General features: G+C 44.6%; 1 protein-coding gene across 4 annotated transcripts in view; it reads left to right on the top strand.

Moving 5' to 3' along the window:
* sema5ba (sema domain, seven thrombospondin repeats (type 1 and type 1-like), transmembrane domain (TM) and short cytoplasmic domain, (semaphorin) 5Ba) overlaps positions 1–27,934 on the top strand; it is a 335,820-nt gene that overhangs the window by 92,900 nt on the left and 214,986 nt on the right. For all 4 annotated transcript variants that reach the window (XM_072579920.1, XM_072579916.1, XM_072579917.1 and 1 more), the window contains exon 3: positions 22,710–22,916. In XM_072579920.1, coding sequence (XP_072436021.1) covers positions 22,763–22,916 — 154 coding nt within the window. In that variant the 5' untranslated portion in view covers positions 22,710–22,762. The remainder of the gene's footprint in view (positions 1–22,709; positions 22,917–27,934) is intronic.

Raw genomic sequence — 27,934 nt, 5'->3', positions numbered from 1 at the left:
TAATTTTTAGTACAGGGTCCTAATTGGTTGGCAGTTTGACAGAGACACTGCTGTGGACAAAACCATGAGGAGGTCTAAAAATTTAACTTAGTACTAGACGTCAACAATAATGACGTGAATTTGTATGTCGCCTTTAGAACATAGAACATAGAAAAGTACAGCACAGAACAGACCCACAATGTTGTGCCGAGACTTAATCCTAATGTAAAATATAATAACTTAACCTACACACCCCACAAACTCACTGCTATCCATGTGCATGTCCAGTAGTCGCTTAAATGTCCCCAATGACTTTGCTTCCACCACCACTGCTGGCAATGCATTCCATGCATTCACAACTCTCTGCATAAAGAACCTACCTCTGACGTCTCCTTTATACCTTCCTCCTAATATCTTCAAACTATGACTCCTCGTACCAGTCAATCCTGTCCTGGAGAAAAGTCTCTGGCTAGATGTTGTGTTGCCTTGAATATTGTGTTGTTTTGTGTCTCCATGTAATGGGAGAGAGCACTGACAAGATAGAATTATAGAAAAGTACAGCACGGAAACAGACCCTTCAGTCCAACTTGTCCATGCCGACCAGATAACCTAACCTAGTCTCATCCCATTTGCCAGCATTTGGCCCATATACCTCTAAACATTTCCTATTTATATACCCATCCAGATGCCTTTTAAATGCTGTAATTGTACCAGCCTCCACCACGTCCTCTGGCAGCTCATTCCATACATGCACCACCGTCTACATCTAGTTTTCCTTTATCCCTACCCTCAACCCATCTCATCGCCTCTCAGCACATCAACAACAAAAACATAAAAGCACTTGTATGGTAATGTCACTGAGCTTGCAGCTCGGAAACTCATCAAGTGTTCTAGGTCCCAATCTACCATAGCAGATGGTGAAATTTGAATTCAAGGGAATCTGGAGTAATGGTAGCCATGTTAAGCTCTTTTTAAACAAACCCATCATGCCCTTTAGGGAAGGAATTCATCAACCATAGAATCCCTACAGTGTGGGAACAGGCCTTTCAGCTCAACAAGTTCACACAGACCCTCTGAAGAATAACTCACCCAGACCTATTCCCCCTACCCTATATTTCTCCTGACTGGTGCACCTAACCTACACATCCCTGAATACTGTAGGCAATTTTAACATGGCCAATTCACCTAACCTGCACATCTTTGGAATGTGGGAGGAAACCCACATAGACACAGGGAGAATGTGCAAACTGCACACAGACAGTCGCTCGAGGCTGGAATCAAACCCAGGTCCCTGGTGCTGGGAGGCAGCAGTGCTAACCACTGAGCCACAGTGCCACCCATTCTGCAGGACTAACCTGGCCTGCATGTAACTCCAGACTCACAGCAATATCTTCTTAATTGCTCACTGCACAACCAGAATAGGCATTAAATGCAGACCTAGTTAGCAATGTCCATAAGCCATGGACAAATAAGAGATCATAGAATCCCTACAGTGCAGGCCATTCAGTCCACACTGACCCTCTGGCAACCATCACATTCAGACCCACTTCCCTACCCTACACCTGTAACCCTGCCTTTCCCATGACTAGTCCACCTAGCCTGCGCATCCCTGGACACAATAGACACTTTAGCATGGCACGTCCACCTTAACTTGCACATCTTTGGACTGTGGGAGGAAACTCACACAGAAACAGGGAGAGTGTGCAAACTCGACACAGAGAGTTGCCTGAGGGTATGAATCGAACCCGGCTGCCTGGTGCTGTGAGGCAGCAGTGCTAGTCCTGTGCTGCCAATATAGGAAACAGAGCAGCCAGTTTTCTGCAAACAAAACAACAGTCTACTTCTGACCAGGCAATCATTTTTAGTGATGTCGATACAATCCCCCTCCTCTTCTCCAAAAAATCACCATGGGACCTTTTGCATACACCCATGAGGCTCACAGGGCTGTGGAGTAATAGCTCATTTAAGAGATAATGCAACGTCATGTCGTCTTTCTGTAGCCGTCTTTCACAAACTCTGCCACAGCCAATGATGTACTTTTGAAACATGCTTGCAGCGATAATGTATGAAGCACAGCAGCCAACTGATGCACAGCAAGTTCCCACACACCCAGATGAGGTAATGGCTGTTTGGTGTTACAGTAAGATTGGTTGAGGGACGCATATTTGGGAGAGTATGCGTACTACTGTACATCCACGTGAGACAGAGCCATGGATTCCAATGCCATCTGAAAGGCAGGACCTTCAGTACTGCAGCATTCCTTCTGTACTGCAGTGGGAGCAACAGCTTGGATTAGATATTCTGGCCAATAACTAGCTTCAGTCCAGATTATCCCATATTAGTATGGTGCAGACGCAGGTCATTCAGCCCCATCACGCCTGCACCAGCTTTATTGTTGAATGCCAATCTCTTAACTTTGCCCCGCATCCCTGTGTACCGTTACTATCCACAAAGAAACAATCCAATGTCCTTGAGTGTCACCACCTTTCCAGACAGTGGATTCCTTTTATTTAATTCATTCTGGGATGAGGGCATTTATTGGCTATCCAGATTTACCCAAGACTCAACCCCATTGGAGAAATAAGGACCAGAAGTTGTAGCCCATCTGATGGCTTGTTACATAGTGTGAGGAACTGGAGTCATGTGTAAGGTTGGCAGTTTCCTTCCCTAAAGGACATTGATGAACCAGCGGAGATTCACACGGATGATCCATGGAATGGTAGGCCGAACATACGATAAATGGCTGAGGATCCTGGGATTGTATTCATTAGAGTTTAGAAGATTGAAGAGAGATAGAACATAGAAAAGTACAGCACAGAACAAGCCCTTTAGCCCACGATGTTGTGCTGAGGTTTAATCCTAATGTAAAATATAGTAATTTAACCTACGCACCCCTCAACTCACTGCTATCCATGTGCATGTCCAGCAGTTGCTAAAATGTCTCCAGTGACTCTGCTTCCACCACGTCAACTGGCAACACATTCCATGCATTCACAATTCTCTGCATAAAGAACCTTTCTCTGATGTCTCCTTTGTACCTTCTTCCTAATATCTTCAAACTATGACTTCTCGTACCAGTCAATCCTGTCCTGGGGAAAAGTCTCTGGCTATTGACTCTATCTATTCCTCTCATTATTTTGTACACCTCGATCAGGTCTCCTCCCTTCCTCCTTCCCTCCAGAGAGAAAAGTCCGAGCTTATTCAACCTTTCTTCATAAGGCAACCTTTCTTCTCCAGTCCACGCAGCATCTTGGTAAACCTTCTTTGCACCCTCTCCAAAGCCACTGTATCTTTCCTATAGTAGGGTGACCAGAACTGGACACAATATTCCAAGTGTGGTCTCACCAGGGACTTGTAGAGCTGCAGCAAAATCTCGTGGCTCTTGATCCCCCGTTAATGAAAGCCAAAACACCTTATGCTTTCATAACAACCGTATCCACTTGGGTGGCAACTTTGAGGGATCTATTTACTTGCACACCCAGATCCCTCTGTTCCTCCACACTGCCAAGAATCCTGTCTTTAATCCTATATTCAGCATTCGAGTTTGACCTTCCAGAATGCATCACTTCGCATTTATCCAGGTTGAACTCCATCTGCCATTTCTCAGCCCAGCTCTGCATCCTGTCTATGTCACGCTGCAGCCTGCAGTAGCCCTCTAAACTATCGACGACACCTCCAACCTTAGTGTCATCTGCAAATTTACTAACCCACTCCTCAACCTCCTCATCCAAGTCATTTATTAAAACTACAAAGAGCAGAGGCCCAAGAACAGAGCCCTCTGGGACCCCACTCACCACTGACCTCCAGGCAAAATACTTTCCATCTACAATCACTCTCTGCCTTCTGTTAGCTAACCAATTCTGAATCCAGATAGCCAAATATCCATGTATCCCATACTTCCTGACTTTATGAAAGAGCCTACCATGGGGAACCCTGTCAAATACCTTACTGAAGTCCATATACACCACATCCACTGCTCGACCGTCGTCTCCACATGTCTGCTGTGCCCTTTCTTTGGAGCAATTGCTCCCAGTCTGTACTTCCCAACTCCTGTCTGATAGCGTCATAAATTCCTTTTCCCCAATTAAATATCTTCCCTCGGTAACTGCTCCTTTCACTCTCCAAGGCTATGCTAAATGTGAGGCAGTTGTGATCACTTTCACCAAAGTGCTCTCCCAACGCGAGATCTGACATCTGTCCTTGCTCGTTGCCGAGCACCAAATCCAAAATGGCCTCTCTCATTGTCGGCCTGTCTACATACTGAGTAAGGGTAAAAACAATGACTGCAGATGCTGGAAACCAGATTCTGGATTAGTGGTGCTGGAAGAGCACAGCAGTTCAGGCAGCATCCGAGGAGCAGTAAAATCGACATTTCGGGCAAAAGCCCTTCATCAGGAATAGCTTTTATTCCTGATGAAGGGCTTTTGCCTGAAACGTCGATTTTACTGCTCCTCGGGTGCTGCCTGAACTGCTGTGCTCTTCCAGCACCACTAATCCAGAATACAAACTGAGTAAGGAAACTGTCCTGAACACACCTGACAAAAACGGCTCCATCCAAACCATTTACACTTAGGAGGTTCCAGTCAATATTGGAAAAGTTGAAATCACCCATAACAACAACTCTGCTACTTTTACATTTTTACAGAATTTGCCCGCCTATGAGATCTTCAATCTCTCTGCTGCTGTTAGCTGGTCTGTAGAAAATCCCCAATGCGGTGGCCATTCCCTTGCTGTTCCTAATTTCCACCCATACTGACTCAGTAGACAAACCTAAACCTTCCTCAACAACCTTTGTTTCAGTAGCTGTGATGCACTCTCTGATTAGCAATGCTACATCCCCTCCTCTTTTTCCACCCTCCCTGTTCTTTCTAAACGTTCTAAACCCTGGAACATCAAGCAACCATCCCTGCCCCAGTGAAACCCACATCTCTGTTACAGCCACAACATCTTAGCCCCATGTACTGATCCATGCTCTAAGTTCGTCACTCTTATTCCGGACACTCCTTGCATTAAAACAGACACACTTTAACCGATCCCTCTGTTTAATTGCGTAGGAAACCTTCTTGATAGATTCAATATATCCTGTCACTGTCCAGTCTGCAACTGATCCCCTCTCAGACATGTGGCTCTGATTCCAACACCCTGCCAAATTAGTTTAAACCTTCCCGAATCACACAAGCAAATCTCCCACCCAGGACATTTGTGCTCCTCCAGTTCAGGTGCAACCCGTCCTTCATGTACAGGTCCCACCTTCCCCAGAAGGCATCCCAATGGTCTAGATATCTGAAGCCCTCCCTCCTGCACCAGCCTCGCAGCCACATGTTAAGCTGTATTCGCTGACTGTTCCTTAACTCACTATCTTGTGTCACCGGTAGCAAACCTGAGATCACCACTCTACTCGTCCTGCTCTTCGGCTTCCAACCTAACTCTCTGTAGTCACTTTTCAGATCCTCAATCCCTTTCCTGGCTGTATCATTGGTGCCAATATGTATCATGATTTCTGGCTGCTCACCCTCCCCCTTCAGAACCTTGTAAACCCGATCGGCGACATCCCGGACCCTGGCACCGGGGAGGCAACGTACCTTCCCGTTCCTGACCACAAAATCTCCTGTCAATCCGTCTAACTATTGAGTCCCCTACCACTAGCACTTTTCTATTTTACCCCTTTCCTTTCTGAGCCTCAGTGCCCGAGACCTGTCAACTATGGCTTTCCCCTGGTAGGCTGTCCCCACCAGCAGTATCCAAAACGGTATACTTATTGCTGAGGGGAACGTCCACAGGGGATCCCTGCTCTGACTGTTGGTTCCTCCCCTGACAGTAACCTAGCTGTCCTTATCCTGTGTCTGAGGAGTGACCACCTCCCTGTACATCCTCTCAATTTCCCCCTCAATCTCCCGGATGATCCGTAGCTCATCCATCTCCAGCTTCAGTTCCCTAACTCGGTTTTCGAGGAGCTGGAGTTGGGTGCACTTCCCGCAGATGTAGTCGACAGAGACATGTGAAGTATATCTCACCTTCCACATTCTGCAGGAGGAACATGCAACTGCCCTGACATCCATATCCTGTTACTCTGAAAGCCCGCACAGAGCTAAACAAGGGAAGAGAAGAAAAAAAGAAAAACCTGAAAACTTAACTAGTTTACAAACTCTTAGTAAGGTTAGAGGAGGTGGGTGGGAGGGAGGGTGGGAGGGAGGCCCTACGGTGTAGGGTCTCGGGTTTAGATCTCACCCACTTAAAAACTCAGAATTCCTTTGCTCCTCCCTTGCAAATGGAGGCTCTGATGCCTGAGGTAAGTCTTTTAGACAGTTAGACTCACCTTCCCAGAATCCTTCACTCCTTCCTCACACTTCTCGGCAAATGGAAGCCCTGACGCCTGAAGTAAGTGTTTTAAACAGTTAGACTCACCTTCCCATAATTCCTTCGCTCCTCCCTCGCACCTCTCAGCAAATGGAGGCCCCGACGCCTTAGGTAAGTCTTTTAAATGGTTAGACTCACCTTAATAGATCTAATAGAAACTTACAAGATAATGCATGGCTTAGAAAGGGTGGACGCTGGGAAATTGTTTCCATCAGGCGGGGATACTAGGACCCGTGGGCACAGCCTTAGAATTAGAGGCGGTCAGTTTAGAACAGAAATGAGGAGACATTTCTTCAGCCAGAGAGTGGTGGGCCTGTGGAATTCATTGCCACAGAGTGCAGTGGAGGCTGGGACGTTAAATGTCTTCAAGGCAGAGATTGATAAATTCTTGATCTCGCAAGGAATTAAGGGATACAGAGAGAGTGTGATTAAGTGGAATTGAAATGCCCATCCACCACGATTGAATGGCTGAGTGGACTGGATGGGCTGAATGGCCTTACTTCCACTCCTATATCTTATTGTCTTATGGGATTCATCACCCTCCCCCACCGATCCCTCACATTTGGCAATGGCTTCACAGTCATCATTAGATTCTGAAGTCCAGATTTTCACTGAAATCAAATTCAACCATCTGCCATCGCAAGGTTTGAATGCAGGTACTTGGGTCACTGGGTTAACAGAGCAGCAATAATACCACCAGGCCATTACCCGCCCTTCCTAACCCTAACTACTCACTGAGTGGAAAAGTCCCACATCACTCCTGCTTCCTTTGTGCGTTATGTAGCAAACCATCAGTGTGCTGTGTAGTTGGAGTGTACGTACTCACCATTTCCCAGTCCCAGTTGGTTTTGCCCCTCTACTGCAGTTATTGCATGTTATGGGTAGTCTGTTTGTCCTGCTGCTTAGTTTCCCCCAAGTTACTTCTCCTCGCATAAGGTTGGTGCCAATTGGCCGTTTGTCAATGGGCGGTACCCCAGTTGAACCAATCCTGTCATTGCTAGGCACTTCCATCTGGCAGAGGAGAACCCACTTGGGCAAATAATTGGCAGGTGAAGCACAGAAGTCAGTGAAAGAAGAAAACATGGGACGAGTTGTAACATGAGCTGCCAAGTTGTTATTGCCCATTTTATGCTATCTCACCGAGTTAGCGATCTATATCCTTTCTGTCACCAAAACCAAAGACTGCAAGGTCAAAAAGTGTGATGAAATGTGAGTGGGATTTGAGCATGGATTTTGTGGCAGGCTACAAGTGTTTTCTTTTCATTGAGCTGGGTCCTGTACAACTTCATTCATCCCAATTATCCTTCCAAAGCTCTTGGCAATTGTGCAGGTTTCGTGCCAGGAAAAATAACTCAATTGGATTTTATTCTCTCTGATTGTGTGTGTGTGTGAAGTGAGGAGGGAGGTACGATCAAACAATGTGGATAATTGAAAATTGGCTCACTCTCCAATTTAAACAGGGAGTCCAGACTTGTGCGAGACACAGTAGCTGTGGATAGTTAGTATTGCAATCTGAGATTAACCAGTTCAGCATCTCAGGTGTTCCAGAACATTCTTTAGTTGTGTGGTGATCCTCTGAGGAAACTTCTAAAGAGGGGCTTGTCTTGCATTTCTGACACAAAAAAAAAACCGTTTGCACTGAGTGACAAGTCACCAATCTTGGTGACTTCTGGTATTAGGTCAACATTGGGTCACTTGCTGCAGTCTTTTCTTATCTGACTCGGCATGAAGTTTTGTTTGATTATCGCTTCAGAGACGTCCCTTGGGTAGTTAAAGGTGCTATATAAATGCAAATTGTTGCGAATTCAAGAGTGCACTGAGCTAGACAGTAAGAGAAGGCTAATGAGAACCTGTTTTTGATTTTGAGGTCAAAAGCATCACAAAGGTCCTCCTGTCCACTGAAGCATGCTGGGATAGCCAGAACAGCTGGAAAACTGTCATAACCCTCCTGAAGTAATCATTCTACTTCAATTAACTCAGTCTTTATAACTTGAAGCATTTAGATTAGATTACTTACAGTGTGGAAACAGGCCCTTCGGCCCAACAAGTCCACACCGGCCTGCTGAAGCACAACCCACCCAGACCCATTCCCCTACATTTAACCCTTCACTATGGGCAATTTAGCATGGCCAATTCACCTAACCTGCACATTTTTGGATTGTGGGAGGAAACCGGAGCACCTGGAGGAAACCCACGCAGACACGGGGAGAACGTGCAAACTCCACATAGAGAGTCGCCTGAGGCGGGAATTGAACCCGGGTCTCTGGTGCTGTGAAGCAGCAGTGCTAACCACTGTGCCGCCCATTTACTCCCGTAAGCCATCAATGGAACAAAAGTAATGATTTAAGCAAACTTTCAAAGTTTTCATTTGCTAACTTTTTGCTGATTCTGTGAACTTTTTTAAGTTTTATGGGACACAGGCTTCACTGGCTGGGCATTTATTGTCATTTATTTGTCATTTCTACCATCTACAACCGATACAGTAAAAAGGAGAGGTGATGAGCTGCCTTCTTGAACTGCTTCAGTCCATTTTCTGGAGGCAGACCCACAATGCTATCAGGGAGGAAGCTGCTGGATTATGATATATTTCCAAATCCAAGATCGTGAGCAGCTTGGACGGGAGCTTGCAGGGGTGGTGTTCCTATGTAAGTGCTGCCCTTGTCCTTCCAGATGGAAGTGGTCATGAGTTTGGAAGATGCTATTGGAAGAGCCTTGGTGAAATTCTGTAGTGCATCTTGTACATGGTACACACTGAGCATTGATGGTCATAGAGACGTAGAGGTCTACAGCTCAGAAACCGACCCTTCAAGTCAATGCTGGTCAATAAACACCTACCTACTATTCTAATTACTTTGGCGGAGGTTGATGAGGGTTGAAAGTGATGTACTGTTAGGTGGTTTCTGTTGTTCTGGTTGGTACTGAGCTTCTTAACTCTCGTTAGAACTGGTCAAGCACGTTTTTCCTTCTTTTTGGCTCCCTCACCCCTTTTATTTCTTCGTTCATGGGATGTGGGTTCCATTCACTGTGCCAGCATTTATTCTGCAACTGGGGCTCGGAGGGGAATTGTAGACTATGGTATAACCATTCATCTAATGTCCTTCTGCAGCGGTTGAAGAAAGCAATTCATCATCCCCTTCTCAAAGGTGAATAAACACTGGCTTAGCTGTGCACATGTGTGTGCGAGAGAGAGTGTGAGCATATGTGTAAGAGACAAAGTGTAAGTGTGTGTGTAAGTAAGACTGTGTGTGTGAGGGAATGTGAGTGTGTCAGTGAATGTGTGTTTGTGTGCATGTGAGAGAGTGAGCGAGTGCATATATATGAGAGAGTAAATGTGTGTGGGTGAGAAAGGATGTGTGTATGAGAGAGTGTGTGTGAGAGAGAGTGTGTGTGAGAGAGAGCGTGTGTGTGTTTGAGACAGTGTATGTGTGCCTGACAGAGAGTGTCTTTTGTCTGAGAAAGCAAGTGTGTGAGAAAGAGAGCGCGAGTATGTGTGTGAGAGAACGTGTGCGTGTGTGAGAAAGTGGGTGTATGAGAGAGAGAGTGTGGGTATATCACTGAGTGAGTGTGTGAGAGAGTGAGTGCCTGAGTGTGAGAGTGTGTGGAGGGCATTGTATTATTTATTAGTAATGATTGGTTGACATTCAGCGCATGAGGCAGTGCATTCCTGGAGCCTGGGTAGTTTAGCGTCTCAGTTCAGGCATGGGTTGGAGGTTATTTTACATTCTGCATGCTTTTATGTTTGAATAGGGTAGGGGTTGTGTTTGAGCCGAGAACGGAGGGGAAGAGTTTGAAGTCATTTTTCTATTGAGTGAATGCGCAATTTGGTTGGTGCTAATTTCCCAGGTTTACTGCTCATGTTTACTGTACGAGGGGGCATAACTACAAATTGAGGGGTGATAGATTTAAGACAGATGTCAGAGGCAGGTTCTTTACTCAGAGAGTGGTAAGGGCGTGGAATGCCCTACCTGCTAATGTAGTTAACTCAGCCACATTAGGGAGATTGAAAGAATCTTTGGATAAGCACATGGATGATGATGGGATAGTGTAGGGGGGACGAGCTGAGAATAGTTCACAGGTCGGCTCAACATTGAGGGCTGAAGGGCCTGTTCTGCGCTGTATTGTTCTATGTTCTATGATTGTATCAGCCTGCAGCAGCTGTATTTTAAGCACTGATGTGCAAATTTCAAATCTCTCCCTAAAGAAGAGGTGGGGGTTGTGTCCGGGTGCAGAGTTTCTGGGCTTCTGTCTTCAGAGCCATCTCTCATTAAATGCAATCCTGGGATTCAGTCCTTCTCTCAGAGATTTAAGAAACTGCAAGGCAGGCACTTTGTTTTATGTGACTCCAATGGGTTCACCATGTGGCCAATTCCCCTCCCTACCCTCTCCCCCTCCTGCATCTCACCCTAACCCCCTTGACTCCTTGTCCTGGCTCTGAGTTCAGAGAATTTGATGTAGACGTTACGTTTACAGGTCCCCAGTGAACGAGAATTTATTGTTGAAAAATTGCCCTGTTTTTATTACTTTGTGAAAAAAGAAGTGCTAGAAACAGGCTTTTTGCATTACGAGAAAGGCTAATAAATATTTTGAATATTCCTCTTTCAAACATATATTTGGCTGTGAATGCATGCAGCCATTAAGAGAGAAGCAGGTTATAGAACTGATAATGGTTTGAAATTTCTCAAATACCACAGTAAAAGTTTAATGGCCCTTGCTATATGGTGTTTATATTGAATGATTGAGGGGACTGGAGGTAATGTTGGCCTGTAAGTGCTGAATACTAGTTCTGTCTGTTAGTTGTTTCTGCACAATCCTGCACACATCTCAGAGCCCCTGAATGGATATCAATTTAGTTCCAAACTAAAGCCTATCCACCATCTATAAGACACAAGTCAGGAGTGTGATGGAATTCTCCCCACTTGCCTGGATGGGGGCAGCCCCAACAACACTCAAGAGGCTTGACACCATCCAGGACAAAGCAGCCGCTTAATTGGCAATATGTCCACAAGCATCCAATCTCTCCACCACATTTAGTAGCAGCAGTGTATACCATCTACAAGATACACTGCAAAGATTTACCAAAGGTCCTTAGACAGCTCCTGCTAAACTCATGACTGCTCCGTCTAGAAGGGCAAGTGCAACAGGTGTGTGAGAACACTACCACCTACAAGTTCCCCTCCAAGTCACTCCCCATCTGACTTGGAGATATATTGCTGTTCCTTCAGTGTCATTGGGTTGTTTCCTGTAAATCTTCTGTAAGAATATGTTTCACGCAGGGAATTTCATTAACGTGATGATGACTGGTGATGGTCAGACCAATGTGCTATGTGGCACAGCAAGATCCCATATACGTTGAGACATAGAGATGTACAGCATGGAAACAGATTCCAATTCGTCCATGCCGGCCAGATATCCCAACTTAATCTAGTCCCACCTGCCAGCACTTGGCCTATATCCCTCTAAACCCTTCCTATTCATATGCCCATCCAGAGGCCTTTTAAATGCTGTAATTGTACCAGCCTCCACCACTTCCTCTGGCAGCTCATTCCATACATGCACCATCCTCTGTGTGAAAAGGTTGCCCCTTAGGTCCCTTTTAGATCTACCTCCTCACTCTAAACCTATGTCTGCACTCCCCCACCCCAGGGAAAAGACTTTGTCTATTCACCCTATCCATGCTCCTCATGATTTTATAAACCTCTATAAGCTCAGTCCTCAGCCTCTGACATTCCAGGGAAAACAGCCCCTGCCTATTCAGCCCCTCCCTATAGCTCAAACCTTCCAACCCTGGCAACATCCTTGTAACTCTTTCCTGAACCATTTCAAGTTTCACAACATCATTCCGATAGGAAGGAGACCAGAGTTGCACGCAATATTCCAAAAGTGGCCTAACCAATGTCCAGTACAGCCTCTGCATGACCTCCCAACTCCTGTACTCAATACTCTGACCAATAAAGGAAAGTGTACCAAACGCCTTCTTCACTATCCTATCTACCTGCGACTCCACTTTCAAGGAGCTATGAACCTGCACTCCAAGGTTTCATTGTTCATCAACATTCCCCACGACCTTACCGTTAAGTGTATACGTCCTGCTCTGATTTGCTTTTCCAAAATGCAACACCTCGCTTTTATCTACATTAGACACCGTCTGCCATTCCTCAGTCCATTGGCCCATCTATCAAGATCCTATTGTACTCTGAGACAATGAATGACCAACTAATCTGTTGTTTTTTGTTAAGTTCCTTGGTACAGTGACATGCTGAACACAGAATTTTACAGCACAAGAGAATTCCATTCTGCCCGTGGTACCTGTTCTGGCTCTTTGGAAGACCTATCCGATTAGCCATAGTCTCCTCCCTCACTATCCTCGTGGCTCTCTAACCTTTTCTTTGTAAGAATTTCTTTGTTTCATTTTCTGTTTTAGATGACGGCTCTGACATTCCTCCAAGTTCTGTGACCTAAGTAACGTTTGCTTCAGTTCAGCAGTTTTTTGGGATTAATTCAGCCTGTCTTGAGACCTAGGGCTAGTATTTACATGAATAAATAATATTATGGAGAGACAATGGGAGAGCTGCTAAGCCAAAAGTATTCCATGATATGAGACCTGCAGTGATATGATGGATGATTGATTCCAAGGCCACTTATAATGGAGCATATCCTGCTCACTCCCTTGTTCAACTCCCTGACTAGACCATAGGAGAGAGGAGCAGAATTAGGCCATTTGGCCCATCAGGTCTGCTTTATCATTTGATCATAGTTGATATTTTTCTCAACTTCTCCTCATCACCTTTGATCCCCTTACAAATCAAGAACCTATCTCTCTGTCTTAAAGATATTCAATGATTTGAACTCCACAGCCTTCTGCAGCAATGAGTTCCACGGATTCACCACCCTCTTCGCAAATCCCTCCTCATCTTAGTTCTAAAGGTTCATCCTTCACTCTGAGGCTGTGCTCCAGGTTTCTCATAGAATCCCTACAGTGTGGAAACAGGCCCATCGGCCCAACAAGTCCACATCGACCCTCCGAAGAGTAACCCACCCAGGCCCACTCCCCAAACCTATTATTCTACATTTACCCCTAACTAATGCATTTAATCTACACATCCCTGAACACTATGGGAAATTTAGCATGGCCAATCCACCTAATCTGCACAACTTTGGATTGTGGGAGGAAACCAGAGCACATGGAGCGAGCCCACGCAGACACGGGGAGAATGTGCAAACTCCACACAGATAGTTGCCTGAGGCTGGGATCGAACCTTGGTCCCTGGCACTATGAGGCAGCAGTGCTAACCACTGAGCCACCGTGTTGCACTGTTCTCTCCCATTAGTGGAACTATCTCCTCCAAAACCACTCTGTGTAGGCCATTCGGTATTCTGCAAGTTTCAATCAGATGCCCCCTCATCCTTCTAAACTCCATCGAGTACAGACCTGGAGTCCTCATCTGCTCCTTATATGCTAAGCCAGGATCATTTTTGTGAAACTCCTCTGGACCTCGTCCAAAGCCAGTGCACCCTTCCTTGGATACACAGCCCATAACTGCCACAATATTCCAAATGTGGTCTGACCAGAGCCTGATCCAGCCTCACCAGTACATCTCTGCTTTTGGTTCTAGCCCTCTTAAAATGAATCTCTCTCTAGGTACTTTGTCCAATGGGACAGAAGTGGTAAAATCAAAGGCTCAGTTTCTGACCTGACATAATGTTAAGACAGATTTTTAATCATTAAAGAGAATTGAGGCTCATGGGGAAAAGGCAGGAGAGTGGAGTTGAGGATGATCAGATCAGCCGTGATCTCATTGAATGGCAGAGCAGACTCGATGGGCTGAATGGCCTACTCCTGCGTGGACATCTTATGAATATGTTGTTGCAGCTGAATCAAGGCTAATTTCAAAACCCAAACAAACATTCAGTTGCCACAATATCCACCAAAATGAGACTTTGACTGCCTGTGGTTTTTACACAAAACATTATGATTCTTTTTGTGCTGATCAAGTCAAGGTTGTCAGCTCTGATTGCGCATATTCCTGGAGTTACGTCTCTCAACTTTTTCCCTTGGCCCCTCCTCAGTGAGAAAACCTACTCATGTTCCTTGTTAATATGCTCCAATAAGCTCAATGTCTGGATGAGGAACATCAGTGCTGGAGAATTGAACTTTATGAATTAGGAGCAAGTACTCCTAGGAGTACAGAAGAGGCTACAGCCCCATTGGATCTGTAATACACTGTGACTCATCCCACTTAGAGTCATAGACTCCCGACAGTGTGGAAGCAGGCCCTTCAGCACATCGTGTTCACATAGATCCTCTAAAGATTTCCCACCCCATCTCTGTAACCCTGCATTTCCCATGGCTAACCCACCTAGTCTGCACATCTCTGGATATCATGGGACAAGTTAGCATGGCCGATGCACCCTAACCTGCACATCGTTGGACTATGGGAGGAAACCAGAGCACCCAAAGGAAACCCACGCAGACACAGGGAGAATGTGCAAACTCCACACAGACAGTCACCTGAGGCTAGAATTGAACCTACGTCCCTGGCATTGAGGCTGCAGTGCTAACCATTGCCATCCCACTGCTCATACTAAGCCCACAGCCTTGAACGCTAAGACACTTTTTAATACTTTTTATAGTTGTGCAGTTTCCTGCCTCAGTGTATTCCAGACCCCCACTGCCCTCTGAGTGTAAAAACCCTTCCTCAAATCCCCTCTAAACCTGCTGCCCTTCACTTTGGGACCCCTTATTCTTCTCCCTTCAACTCAGGGAAACAGCTACCTCTGTCCATGTCCCTCAGAATCTTCTACACCTCGAGTTGGTAGCTCTCTCAATGGTAATTCTGAGGCAGGAGACTGTGTGTTCACACCCCACTCGTTAATGCAGGCTCTAGACGGACACTCCCAGCGCAGCTTTGAGGGTGTGCTGCCTTTTAGGTGAGGCCCCGTACAATGATGCTAGACGCCTCACACCAACACTACTGGAAGAGTGCCAGTGTTGGCCCTGCTCTCCTGACTCATGTCGCTTAACCAACATCGTTGGCATTGACAATCTGGTCCTTGCTCACCTTGCTGTTAGCAGGATTGGGCATGGTTTAAGCTTTGGTTAACAGCAAGGAAACAGAATGTGGGAATGGATGGGCTGTTCTTGGGTTGGCAGTCTGGGACAACTGCGAGGATCGATGCTTGGCCCCAGCTCTTCACTAGCCCATGACAACAACTTGGATGTTGGAACCAAATGTAATACTTCCAAATTTTTGGATGATGGAAAACTTCTTTCTGCAGTGATGAATTTCACAGATTCACAACCCTCTGAGAGAAGAAATTACCTCACACGTGTCTTAAATGTGTGACCTCGTATGGTCCGAATTTCTCTGAAAAGGGAAAACAATCTATCTGCATCTACCCTGACAAGTCTCCAAAGAATCTCATATGTTTCAATAAGGTCTTCTATTTCCAATGAGTATAGGCTCAATCTATTCAGCGTCTCCTTATAAGACAGTCCCTCCACATCTGGTATCAGCCAAGTGAACCTTTGCCGTATTACCTCCAATGCTGGTATATCTTTCCTTGGATAAGTGCCCCAAAACTGTTCACAGTGTTCCGACTGTGGTCTGAATACCACTGTATTGGACTGATCTTATTTTATAACCAGTTGGCTACATATGTCAAGCGTCTTTTTCAATCGATGTTAGGCGGTTGTCTGAAAGTTGAGGCTTTTCCTGTGGCTTTTCCTGTTGTGTTTGTCTCCCTCCTAGATTGATGGTTTCCTATGAGTGCCCATAGGGTGCTCCAAGTCTGGCAGCAATTACTGGATGTGTAACTCTTTCCAGGCAGCTCCGTCACCCTGTGGCATGTCCCAGTTTTATTCTAATGGCTCCATTTATTAATGGAATCTTTGTGTCCTGCAAAGGAAGCTTGTAGCAAACTGCCCAGTTATTGACCCTTGTGCTCGTAATTCTGTGGAGCGAGATCGTCTGTGGGAAGTGTGCCTATAATTTGTTGGGCTATTCACTGCCCTCTGGGCTGCTGTGTGTTGTTTGGTGGTGTAATTTTATCAGTACTTGGGATGGGGGTGGATAATGGATGGGTAATTAGAAAGGGAATTGCATTTCTTGTTAGAGAAAAAAGAAGCACTCGCAGGCCTGTGGGGAATAAATAGGGACGACTAGAACTAATTGGGTAGCTTTCTCAAAGAGCCAGCAGCAGTCCAGTGGGCCAAATGACCTGTTGTTTTGACTTCTGTTTCAAAGGGACTGGAGTCTCAGCTGGGTTATTGCGTACAGTTCTGGGCACCACATGATAAGAAGGATGTGAATGGGTTGGAAAGAGAGCAGAAGTGATTGACAAGAATGGTCTCCAGAATGAGAAACTTCAGTTATGGGGATAGATTGAGGTCAAAAGTCACACGTCGCCAGGTTTATTTGAAGTCACAAGCTTTCTGAACATTGCCCCTTCACCTGTTGGGCTATAACCTCGTGTTGTGTGACATTTGACCTTGTCCACCCCAGTCTAACACCGGCACCTTCACATCAGGGATAGATTGAGCAAGTTAAAGAAAGAAAGAAATAGGACCAGGATTAGACCTTGGCTAATCTACCTAGATTGCACATCTCTGGGCATACAGGCAATTTAGCATGGCCAAACCACCAAACCTGCACATCTTTGGATTGTGGGAAGAAACCGGAGCACCCGGAGGAAACCCACGCAGACACGGGGAGAGTGTGCAAACTCAACACAGACAGTCATTCAAGGCTGCAATTGAACCAGAGTCCCTGGTGCTACGAGACAGAAGTGCTCACCACTGAGCCATCATGAGAGGTTGAGAGGTTGTTCAGTTATGTCATGTGTAGAAACTAAAGTAGTTGGGGCGCCTGTCCTAGAGCAGAGAAGGCTAAGGTGAGTTTTAATAAGGGCTTTCAAAATCACAAATGGTTTCGATAAAGTGAGAAGAGCTTTGCTGCTGTTCAAGAAGGCAACTGAGTTCTGAGGAAGGGTTGCTGGACCTGAAACATTAACCTTAATCTCGCTTCACAGATGCTGCCAGACCTGCTGAGCTTTTCCAGCAACTTCTGTTTTTGCTATTATAGTCCTGGTAGGCCTTAGGGACTGGGAGTTCACCTAATTTGCTCTGTTGTATCCCATCTTGCCCCCAGTCTCATTTGCCCATTGCCCCAATGCTCTGCTTTGATTTTGCACTCGTCATCCTGGGTTCAAACTCCCCCATTGCTTCGCCACTCCCTGGACTGAATTCTTCAAACTTGATGGGAGCAGGATTGGAGTTTGCCTCGCCCACCTCCGTTTAACATGCTGGTTTGTTTTAATGTCTTTGTTCACAGTCTAGGCCAGCATTTATTGCATATCCCTCACTGCCCAGAGGGCATTTAACAGTCACTGGTCTGGGTCTGGAGTCACATCTGAGCCGGCAGCAGATTCCCATTACCAAACCGGGCAGGTTTTTACAATTGAATTCAAGTTCTACCGGCTGCTGTGGTCGGGATTTAACATGTGTCTCCAATGTGTTTTCTGGTGTGTGTGTGTGTGTGTGTGTGTGTGTGTGTGTGTGTGTACGCGAGTGTGTGAGTGTTTGTGTGAGAGTGCCTGTGTGCGTGTGTCTGTGTATGTGTGTGAGTACCTGTGTGTCTGTGTGTGTGTGTCTGTGCCTGTGTGCATGTGTCTGTGTGTGTGTGTGAGTGAGTGCCTTTGTGTGTGTGTGCGTGCGCGCATGTTTGTGTGTGTGAGAGTGCCTGTGTGTGTGCCTGTGTCCGTGTGTCTGTGTGTGTGTGAGTGTGTGTGTCTGTGTGTGTGTGTGAGTGCCTTTGTGTGTGCGTGCGCGCGTGTGTGTGTGTGTGAGTGCCTTTGTGTGTGCGTGCGCGCGTGTGTGTGTGTGAGTGCCTTTGTGTGTGCGTGTGTTGGTGATGTAGTGACCAGGGCTTTTCTCTGGAGGCGTGGGTTTAAATTTGAACATGACAGTGGCTGGAATTTAAATTATAAAAATCGCTCTTGGTAGTGGTGACCAGAACAACTTTCATTGATGGACATGAAAACCCCAGGTTCCCTCTTGACAGCTAGGGATAGGCAACAGATGCTGGCTTTGCCAGTGGTGCCCACATGAGGGTGACCTTATAGAGGTTTATATAATCATGAGGGGCATAGATAAGGTGAATAGGCAAGGTCTTTTCCCTGGGATAGGGGAGTCCAGCACTAGCAGGCATAGGCTTAAGGTGAGGAGGAAAAGATTTGAGCGAGACATAAGGGGCAACTTTTTCATGCAGAATGAGCTGCCAGAGCAAGTGGTGGAGGCTGGTACAATTACAATATTTGAAAGGAATCTGGATGGATATATGAATAAGAAAGGGTTAGAGGGATAGTGCTGGCAAATGGGACTAGATTAATTTAGGGTATCTGGTCAGCATGGAAATGTTGGACTGAAGGGTCTGTTTCTGTGCTGTACATCTCTATGACTCTATAAAAGCAGTGATCAGATGACAATAGACAACTTGGTTTGGGTTACGGAACAATAACTGAAAGAAAAACTGTGTGCAGAAGAGGTGCAAGTGGCAACAGCACAATCTTGAACAGCTCACACCGTCTGAAAAGAAAGGGTCTAAAATCGCTGAATTCAGGGGTGAGATTGCAACTGTTTAAATCAGACAGCGCTTCTTATATTCCTGTCGAGTTTCATTGGAACAGTGTGACAGACCAAGGCCAGAGCTGTCAGGGTGCTCCTTATTAATGTTCTTAAGCAGACAGTGATGACATAGAAATAAATGCAAAATGTTACAGACGCTGAAAGTCTGAAATGAGACTCGAATAGTTTTGGCAGAATCTGTGGAGACTGAAAGTTGTTTCGTGGACTTACCTAGAATGCAAAGCACTGCAAAAAATACATGTGATCTATCTATATATCTATATATCTCCCATATTGATAAGATCATAAGGCACAGGAGTAGAAGTAGGCCATTCAGCCCATCAAGTTTGCTTTTGACATGTAATGAGATCCTGCCTGATCTGATAATCCTCAACTCCACTTTCCTACATTTCCCCCTCATTTTCCCCTTGACCCCCTTCCTGATTATAAATCTGAATATCTCAGCCTTGAATATATTTAATGAACCATGCTCATCAGCCCTCTGTGGTAAATAATCCCACAGATACACTATCTTCTGAGAAGAAATTCCTCCTCTTCTCTGTCTTAAACCTGTGAGCCCTTACTCTGAGATTATGCCCTCTGATCCGAGACTCTCCCCCACGGGGGAAGCAACCTTTCAACATCCACCCTGTCAAAAATCTTGAACATTTCAATAAGATTTCCTGCCATTCTTTGATAATCTAATAACTACAGGCCCAATCTACTCAACTTCTCCTCATAATACAGTCTCTCCACGCCTAGGATCAACCTAGTGGATCTTCTCTAGACTGCCTCCAATGCCAGTTATGTCTTCCCTCACATAAAGGGACCAAAACAGTTCAGTGTTCCAGCTGTGATCTGACTACTTGTATTGTTTTAGCAAAACCTCCTCCATTTATGTTCTTTCCCTTTGAAATAAAGGGGAACATTCCTTTTGCCTTCCCTATAACCAGCTGAGCTTGGACGCTAGCTTTTTTCTGATCCATGGACAAGGAATCCCATATCCCTGTGTTCTGCAGTTCCTTTTAAATACTCTTTGTCCTGCCAAAGGGCATAACCTCACATTTACCACATTATATTTCATATGCAAAGTTTTTTTTTCATTAAGCCCATCTATACCCCTCTGCATTTCTATCACCTTGACCCTCTGATCAATGTACTGTTTTCTAAATGGGGAGAAAGTTCAGAGGTGTGAAGTGCAAAGTGACTTGGGAGTTAGAACATAGAACATAGAAGATAGAATGTTACAGCCTGGTACAGGCCCTTCGGCCCTTGATGTTGCACTGACCTGTGAAATTAATCTGATGCCCATCTAACCTACACCGTTCCAGTATTATCCATGTGTATGTCCAATGCCCAGTTAAATGCCCTTAACATCAGCGAGTTGCAGGCAGGACATTACATGCCCCTACTATTCTCTGAGTAAAGAAATTATTCCTGATATCTGTTCTAAATGCATTACCTCGCAATTTAAAGCTATGTCCCCTCATGTTAGCCTTCACCATCTGAGGAAAAAGTCTCTCCCTGTCCACCCTATCTAACCCTCTGATTATCTTATACATCTTGATTAAGTCATCTCTCAACCTTCTTCTCTCCAATGAAAACAGCCTCAGTTCCCTCAGCCTTTTCTTGTAAGACCTTCCATCCATACCAGGCAACATCTGAGTAAATCTCTTTCCAAAGCTTCCACATCCTTCCTATAATGTGGTGACCAGAACTGTATGCAATACTCCAGGTGCGGCCTTACCAGTGTCTTGTACAGCTGAAGCGTGATCTTGTGGCTCTGAAATTCAATCCCCCTACCAATAAATGCCAACGCACCATATGCCTTCTTAACAACCCTATCAACCTGGGTGGTAACTTTCAGGGATTTATGCACCTGGACACCAAGATCTCTCGGTTCATCTACACTGCCAAGAATTTTACTATGAGCCCAGTACTTTGCATTCCTGTTATTTCTTCCGAAGTGAACTACCTCACACTTTTCCACATTAAACTCCATTTACCACTTCTCAGCCCAGCTCTGCATCTTATCTATATCCTCTGTAAACCACAACATTTTCTGCACTATCTACAACTCTGCCTACCTTAATGTCATCTGCACATTTACTAACGTATCTTCTATGCCCACATCCAGACCATTTATAAAAATGACAAACAGCCATGGCCCCAAAACAGATCCTTGCGGCACACCACTGAGCTCCAGGATGAACATTTCCCACTGACCACTACCCTCTGACTTCTTTCAGCTAGCCAATTTCTGATCTAAACCATTAAATCACCTTCAATCCCGAAACTCCGTATTTTGTGCAATAGCCTATTGTGGAACCTTATCAAACGCCTTACTGAAGTCCATATACACCACATCAACTACTTTACCCTCATCCACCTGTTTTGTCACCTTCTTGAAGAACTCAATAAGGTTAGTGAGGCACAATCTGCCCTTCACAAAACTGTGTTGACTACCCCTAATCAAATTATTCCTTTCCAGAAGATTATAAATCCTATCTCTTATAACCTTTTCCAACACCTTAGTGTTCCACATCCGAAGTCAGGCTCACTGGCCTATAATTACCAGGATTGTCCCGACAACATTTGCTATCCTCTAGTCTTCTGGCACTATTCCTGTGGACAATGATGACATAAAGATCGAAACTAAAGGCTCTGCGATCTCCTCCCTGGCTTCCCAGAGAATCCGAGGATAAATCCTATCCAGCCCAGGGGTCTTATCTATTTTCAGATCTTCCAAAATTGCTAAAATTTCCTCTTTGTCAACCACAATCCCATCTAATCTTGTAGTCTGTATCTCCATATTCTCACTAACATTGCCCTTTTCCAATGTGAATACTGATGAAAAGTATTCATTAAGCACTTTCTCTATGTCCTCAGATCCACACATATCTTCCCACTTCCAGTTCTAGTCCAGGATTCTCTCGAGGTAAACTTGCAGGTTGAGATGGCATTTATTTTGAGACGATTTGAATATAAAAGTAGGGATGAACTTCTGAGACTCTATAAGGCTCTAGTCAGGCCACATTTGGAGTATTGTGTGCAGTTTTGGGCCCTATATCTCAGCAAGGATGTACTGGCCTTGGAGTATGTTCAGAGGAGGTTCACGAGAACGGTCCCAGTAATGAAAAGCTTAACATATGAGGAACGTTTGAGGACTCTGGTCTATACTTGGTGAAATTTAGAAAGATGAGGGGGGATCTAATTGAAACTTACAGAATGCTGAATGGCCTAGACAAAGTGAATGTTGGGAAGAGGTTTCTATTGGTAGGAGAGACTAGGACCCGAGGGCACAGCCTTAGAGTAAAGGGAAGACCTTTAGAACTGAGATAAGGAGAAATATCTTCAGCCAGAGAGTGGGGAATCTATGGAATTCATCGTCACAGAAGGCTGTGGAGGCCAGGTCATTGAGAATCTTTAAGACTGAGATAGATAAGTTCTTGAGTATCAAGGGCATAATGGTTACGGGGAGAAAGCTGGAGAATGGAGTTGAGAAATTTATCAGCCATGATTGAATAATGGAGCAGACCGGATGGGCTGAATGTCCTAACTTATGCTTCTATGTCTTATAGCCTAAGTCTCTCCTGAGCTATATCTGCAATCTTCACTATGGACGCTGCCAAGGGTCACAGGCTCCACATTCTCACCACTCTCTAAGTAAAGATATTGAATGGATGTATTGTGAATAGATCTTCGGAATCAGGCGATTACCTCGCGAGTAAACCAATCTGTTCCCTTTCAGGCACTCCTCCCAAGTCCCACCACCCTGGTTGCCAAGCCGCTAGGACAGACACCATGGGTGTATCGCAGCTGGTGACCTGCTGTCTTTCCGTCCCATGTTGCCTGCTCATCATCAGGTGCAATTCCATGGCCTCCCAGAGTTCAGAACGCCTTCTCGAAAATGAACTTCAGTGTGACCGGAAGGACCATCCAGTTGTGAATTTTAACGGTAAGAGGACTAGCAGCAAAAGAAGCTGCCAATGATATTTTTTGGAAGATGCTGAGATGAGTGGTCACTGTTGCTGAATAACTTAAATACGAACAGAAAGTGCCGGAGAAACTCAGAAGCTACTTCCAAAGTAGAGTCATACGAGACTCAAAATGCTCGTTGTGTTTCTCTCTTCACAGAAGCTACCAGACCTGTTGAGTTTCTCCAGCATTCTCTGTTTTTATTTCTGATCTCCAGCATCCACGTTATTTTGCTTTTATTTCCATATTTCTACTGAACTCACTCAATATTAATGACTATTGCATATTCACCTAAAGTTCCACTCGAAACATCTGCTCAAAGTTCAGATAGGGAGCATCTTTAGACAGTTCGCTATCTGTCATGCTAGTGAGTGCTTCGGAAATGCAACTGGATTATTCAGACATGATATATCCTTTCTATATCCACACTGACCCTTTCTGTTCAACTTATACTTGTTCAGTCACTCTGTCTCTGTTGATAAGTACTGGTGTCCCTCTCAAAATTGATGTTTCAATTATATGTTTCTAGTTAACTGTTTTCTCATTTCCCGCAATCCGTATTAAATAAACGAGTCACATCTGCAGTTTCCCATTGCGAGTGCACAATTTCTGAATCTAGAGAGGTTTGAAAGTTTTTGGCAATGTGCCTGTAATGGTCTTGACTTTTTCTTAAAATATTCTGATGTGGAAACAGTCATGGCCTGGCATTTTAAACAGGATGGAAGGGCTGAAGGGTTTGCACTATTCTATATTCTATGTTCTAAATCCCATTATTTTCTCCATTACCATTCTTACTTGTATCATATTATTAGACTTGCTTGTACCAGATTTTTTTTTAATCCCCTTCCTCTGTTGTGATCACGAACTGCAAATCTCGAATTCGTCAAGCCTGCCATTTCCTTCTTTTCCTGAGTTCCCCAGTGATCTCTCCTTTGGAGTGAGAAGATTGTGAGTTCAAGTCCCACTACAGAGATATAGTCATGAATTGGAGATGCCGATGTTGGACCGGGGTGTACAAAGTTAAAAATCAAAACAACACCAGGTTATAGTCCAACAGGTTTAATTGGAAGCACACTAGCTTTCGGAGTGGCGCTCCGAAAGCTAGTGTGCTTCCAATTAAACCTGTTTGACTCTAACCTGGTGTTGTGTGGTTTTTAATTTTGTACAGAGATATAAATAGATAATCAAGGCTCAAGTTGTAGTGCTACACTGTTAGAAATGTTGTCTTTCTAGATGAGGCTTTAACCCAGGTCCTAGCTGCCATCTCTGATAGTGCTATTTTGATTCGAGATCAGAATGGTGCTGGAAAAGCACAGCAGGTCAGGCAGCATCCGAGGAGCAGGAAAATTGATGTTTTGGGCAAACGCCCTTCATCAGGATTCGTCCATTTTCCTGCTCCTCGGATGTTGCCTGACCTGCTGTGCTTTTCCAGCACCACTCTAATCTTGACTCTAATCTCTAACATCTGCGGTACTCACTTCCTCCTAGTGCTATTTTGGAGTAGAATGGGCAAATTAACCCTGTTGACTCAGCCTTTATTTATCCCTCAACAAGTTCCACTCAACTATCTGGTCATTTTAATATTGCTGTTGGTGTGAGCTTACTGGGGACAAATTAGCAGCAATGTTTCCAGTTTTCACAACAGTGACTATATTTCAGAAGTACTGCATTGGCTGTAATGCAATAAGGACATCCTGAAATTGGGGAAGACAAATGTTAATGCAGGTTTATCACTATTTTTTCATCTCATTCTGCACACTTGCTCTGATACCATCCCTCTGCTAAATTGGTCACCTTTAACAGACTGACTGTGGTGTGAAGCAGTAGGGTTTGAGTAGTGGGAATTAAAGAGATAAAAATGAAATAAGCTAGAGGTCACAAATCCAACCTTTACGAGAAAGGTTGAAATCTTTTAAATCCTTCACAGGCCATAAAGCAGTAACACTTTCTGTCTAACCGGGAACATGAGCATTGACTGTCGTAAATAGTCCAGAACTTATCTTGGGGATTAGTTCCATTCGGAAGAATGTTCTGTAGCTTTGCAGCAGTGTGATGATGTGAGATTGATTTCAGATTATTGATGATGGGTCAAAATATGTTGTCTTCAGTGCTTGATAAAAGCATTCTGTTGCCTTGGTAACATGCCTTGAAAGACACAGCTAATTTTTTTAAAAGGCAAAGTGCTGATTTCTACATCATGGGGATGATTTGACTTTCTCACCAAGTTCTCTCTTCATGTTTTCTGACGGTGTTTGGTGAAAGTTTGCACTGAGAAAATTATTCACTCATCTTCACATTTGGTACTCGCTGTCAACATGAGGGACAGTGTGTTGTTTGTGTATGTGTATGTGTTTTTCTATTTGTGTGTGTGCATGCATATGTGTGTTTCTCCACGTGTCTGAATTTGTGTGTATGAGTGTGTTTCTCTGCATCTGTATTTGTGTGTGTACATGCGTGTTTGTGTGCATTTCTGTGCATGTCTGTATTGGTGTGTATCTGGGCATGTCCGTATTTGCCTGTGTGTGTGGTTTATGTGTGCGTGTTTGCTTTTGTGACATGTATATATGTGTTTGTACATGTCTGTCTTTTGTGTGCTGCGACTGTGTGCATGCATGTAGCTTTGTGTGTAGTTGTCTTTGTACATGAGCACTGAGTGCTGCGTGCCTGTCTTTTTGTGTTTGTACATATCTGTTTGTGTGTCCGCGTAGGTGTGTCTAAGAGCATATGTCTTTGTCCATTTGTACATATGTGTGTATATGTGCATTGTGTGTTGATTTTATTTTCTTAGCCCATCCCTTTATAGTCTAAAACTGGTGTGAACAGAGGAAATGATTTCTCTCTATCCAACTTATTGACCTTGTTTAATCATCTTAGAACAGCCCAAGTAGATCATTATTTTCTATAATCAAAGGACCACATGCCTTGTAGGGGGAAGCCCATTTAACCTCAGTATCATTCTGGTGAAACTGTGTTTGATCCCTTCTGAGACCAAATAGATCCTTCCTGAGGTGTGTCTACCTCAACCAAATATGGTTACTTCTAATATACGACACAACGTGAAAGTCCCCAGCAATGAGCCTGGTGCGAGGTAGGTATTATTTGCTGGGCCAAGTCAGTTGCGTGCCCCTGCCATTCATGCGATTGATGTTATAAAGGGAGAAGGGAATTTAATGCTGTAAATGTGCTGGCGATTGTCAGCTGATAGGCTGAGACTTTAAGAAGGCATTGTTTCCTTGTGATTGCCCAAAGGTGCTGACTGAGAGTTGGCAGCCTGCTTTGAACCGTTGCCACGGTAACCCGAGAATCCATCAGAATTACAAACCCCTCACCCCCCACGATAAAAGCAGAAAGTTAAGTCTTGGCATTGAGTTTCAATTCGCTTTAATTTAAAACTGTGACATTGACAGATACCAGACTGAGCTTCCCACAGCCGGAGGGTCTCATAAAACTAATGACAGCAAAGGTTAGACTTTGATGGGAAGGGTTTTGGTCTGGTTATAAATTAACTGTGCCATTTGAACTTTCCAGTTCTTTCTCGTCTCATGAAATACTAAGGTAGGAACAGGACCCCTGCGATCTCTTGTTCAGTGGTTCAATTAATACATTTACTGCCCTGTATGTAACAATTTATTCCTGGGATGGGCAGGATGGTGGCAAGGGCATATTTATTGTCTTTTCCCTTATTGCCAGGAGAAGGTGATTGACTATTCCAGTGCTCGTTTGGCCCAGCTCCAACCTTATGTTCTCTGTGAACTTCAGCTGATCTACGACTCCGCAGCACAGATTCCAACTCACACCCATTCCCCTGTGTTCACTGACCTACATTGGCTCTTGGTTTGGCAATGTACTGATTTTCAAATCCTTATCTCAGTCTTTAAATCTCTCCATGGCATCTCCCTATCCTTATTGCTGTGCTCTGTTGCAGCCCTCCCGTATCCTAAAAAATGTCTGTGTCCCTCCAGTTCCGACCTCTTGCACACTGTGGATTTTCCTCACTCCACCAAGCTCAGCAGTTAACTGTCAGTCAGCTTTAACTGGGGCATTACTCATGGCAATGCCTTGACCAATAAGCATCCATTTGCTAACCAATCAGCATCCGCCTTTCATATGGTATGAATATTGTTTTCCTTTTATATTGGTAGTTCTTGTGAATTGTCCTGTAAAGTTGTCATTGGTTCATAGATCACGAAGCTTTTGAATAAACCTCACACAGTGTGTGGACTCTCTGGTCATTCACTCCATTAACATCACTTCCTCCATTGACATCTCTTCTTCTCTAGTCTTCAGTGGTTGACTAGTCTGCTCTGATGGGAGTCCCATATGCGGGACTTTCAGTCTAATTTCTGGCTCTGTACCATTCCTCTCTGAGAGCAAGACTCTGACAATTACGAGAACCTTAGAATTGATGCTCACAGAATGAAGGGGCATCAATTTAAGACTGAGGTGAGGAGGACTTCCTTCTCTCAGTGGGTCATGAGTCTATGGAGCTCCATGTTACAGATAGCTGTAGGGGCAGAGTGCTTTAAGGCTGAGATTGATAGATTTTTTAATCAATAGAGAGATTACAAGGGAAGGGCAGGAATGTGGCCGTGAAGAATGTCGGATCGGTCATGATCCTATTGAATGGCACAGCAGGCTCGATGGGCTGAATAGACAACTCCTGTTCCTATTTTCTATGGTCTCATAGAGCCATAGAAGGTCATAAAGTCATGCAGCATGGAAACAGACTCTTCGGTCCAACAGATCCATGCTGACCATAATCCCAAATTAAGTGCACCTGCCTACACTTAGCCCCTATCCCTCCAAACATTTCTTATTTGTGTACTTATCCAAATGTCTTTTAGATATTGTAACTATACCTGCATCCACTACTTTCTCTTATGAAAACAAATCACTCTTTAAAAAAGTTGCCCCTTGTGTCTTTTTAAAATGTTTATCGTCTTGCCTTAAAACTATGCCGCCCCCAAGGTTTGAATTCCCCGACTCTCGGGAAAAGAC

The sequence above is a fragment of the Chiloscyllium punctatum genome, chromosome 10, assembly GCF_047496795.1.
Source record: "Chiloscyllium punctatum isolate Juve2018m chromosome 10, sChiPun1.3, whole genome shotgun sequence".
NCBI classification, from domain to species: domain Eukaryota; kingdom Metazoa; phylum Chordata; class Chondrichthyes; order Orectolobiformes; family Hemiscylliidae; genus Chiloscyllium; species Chiloscyllium punctatum.
Note: the sequence above shows the minus strand (reverse complement) of the source record. Positions and strands in the feature narration are given on the sequence as shown.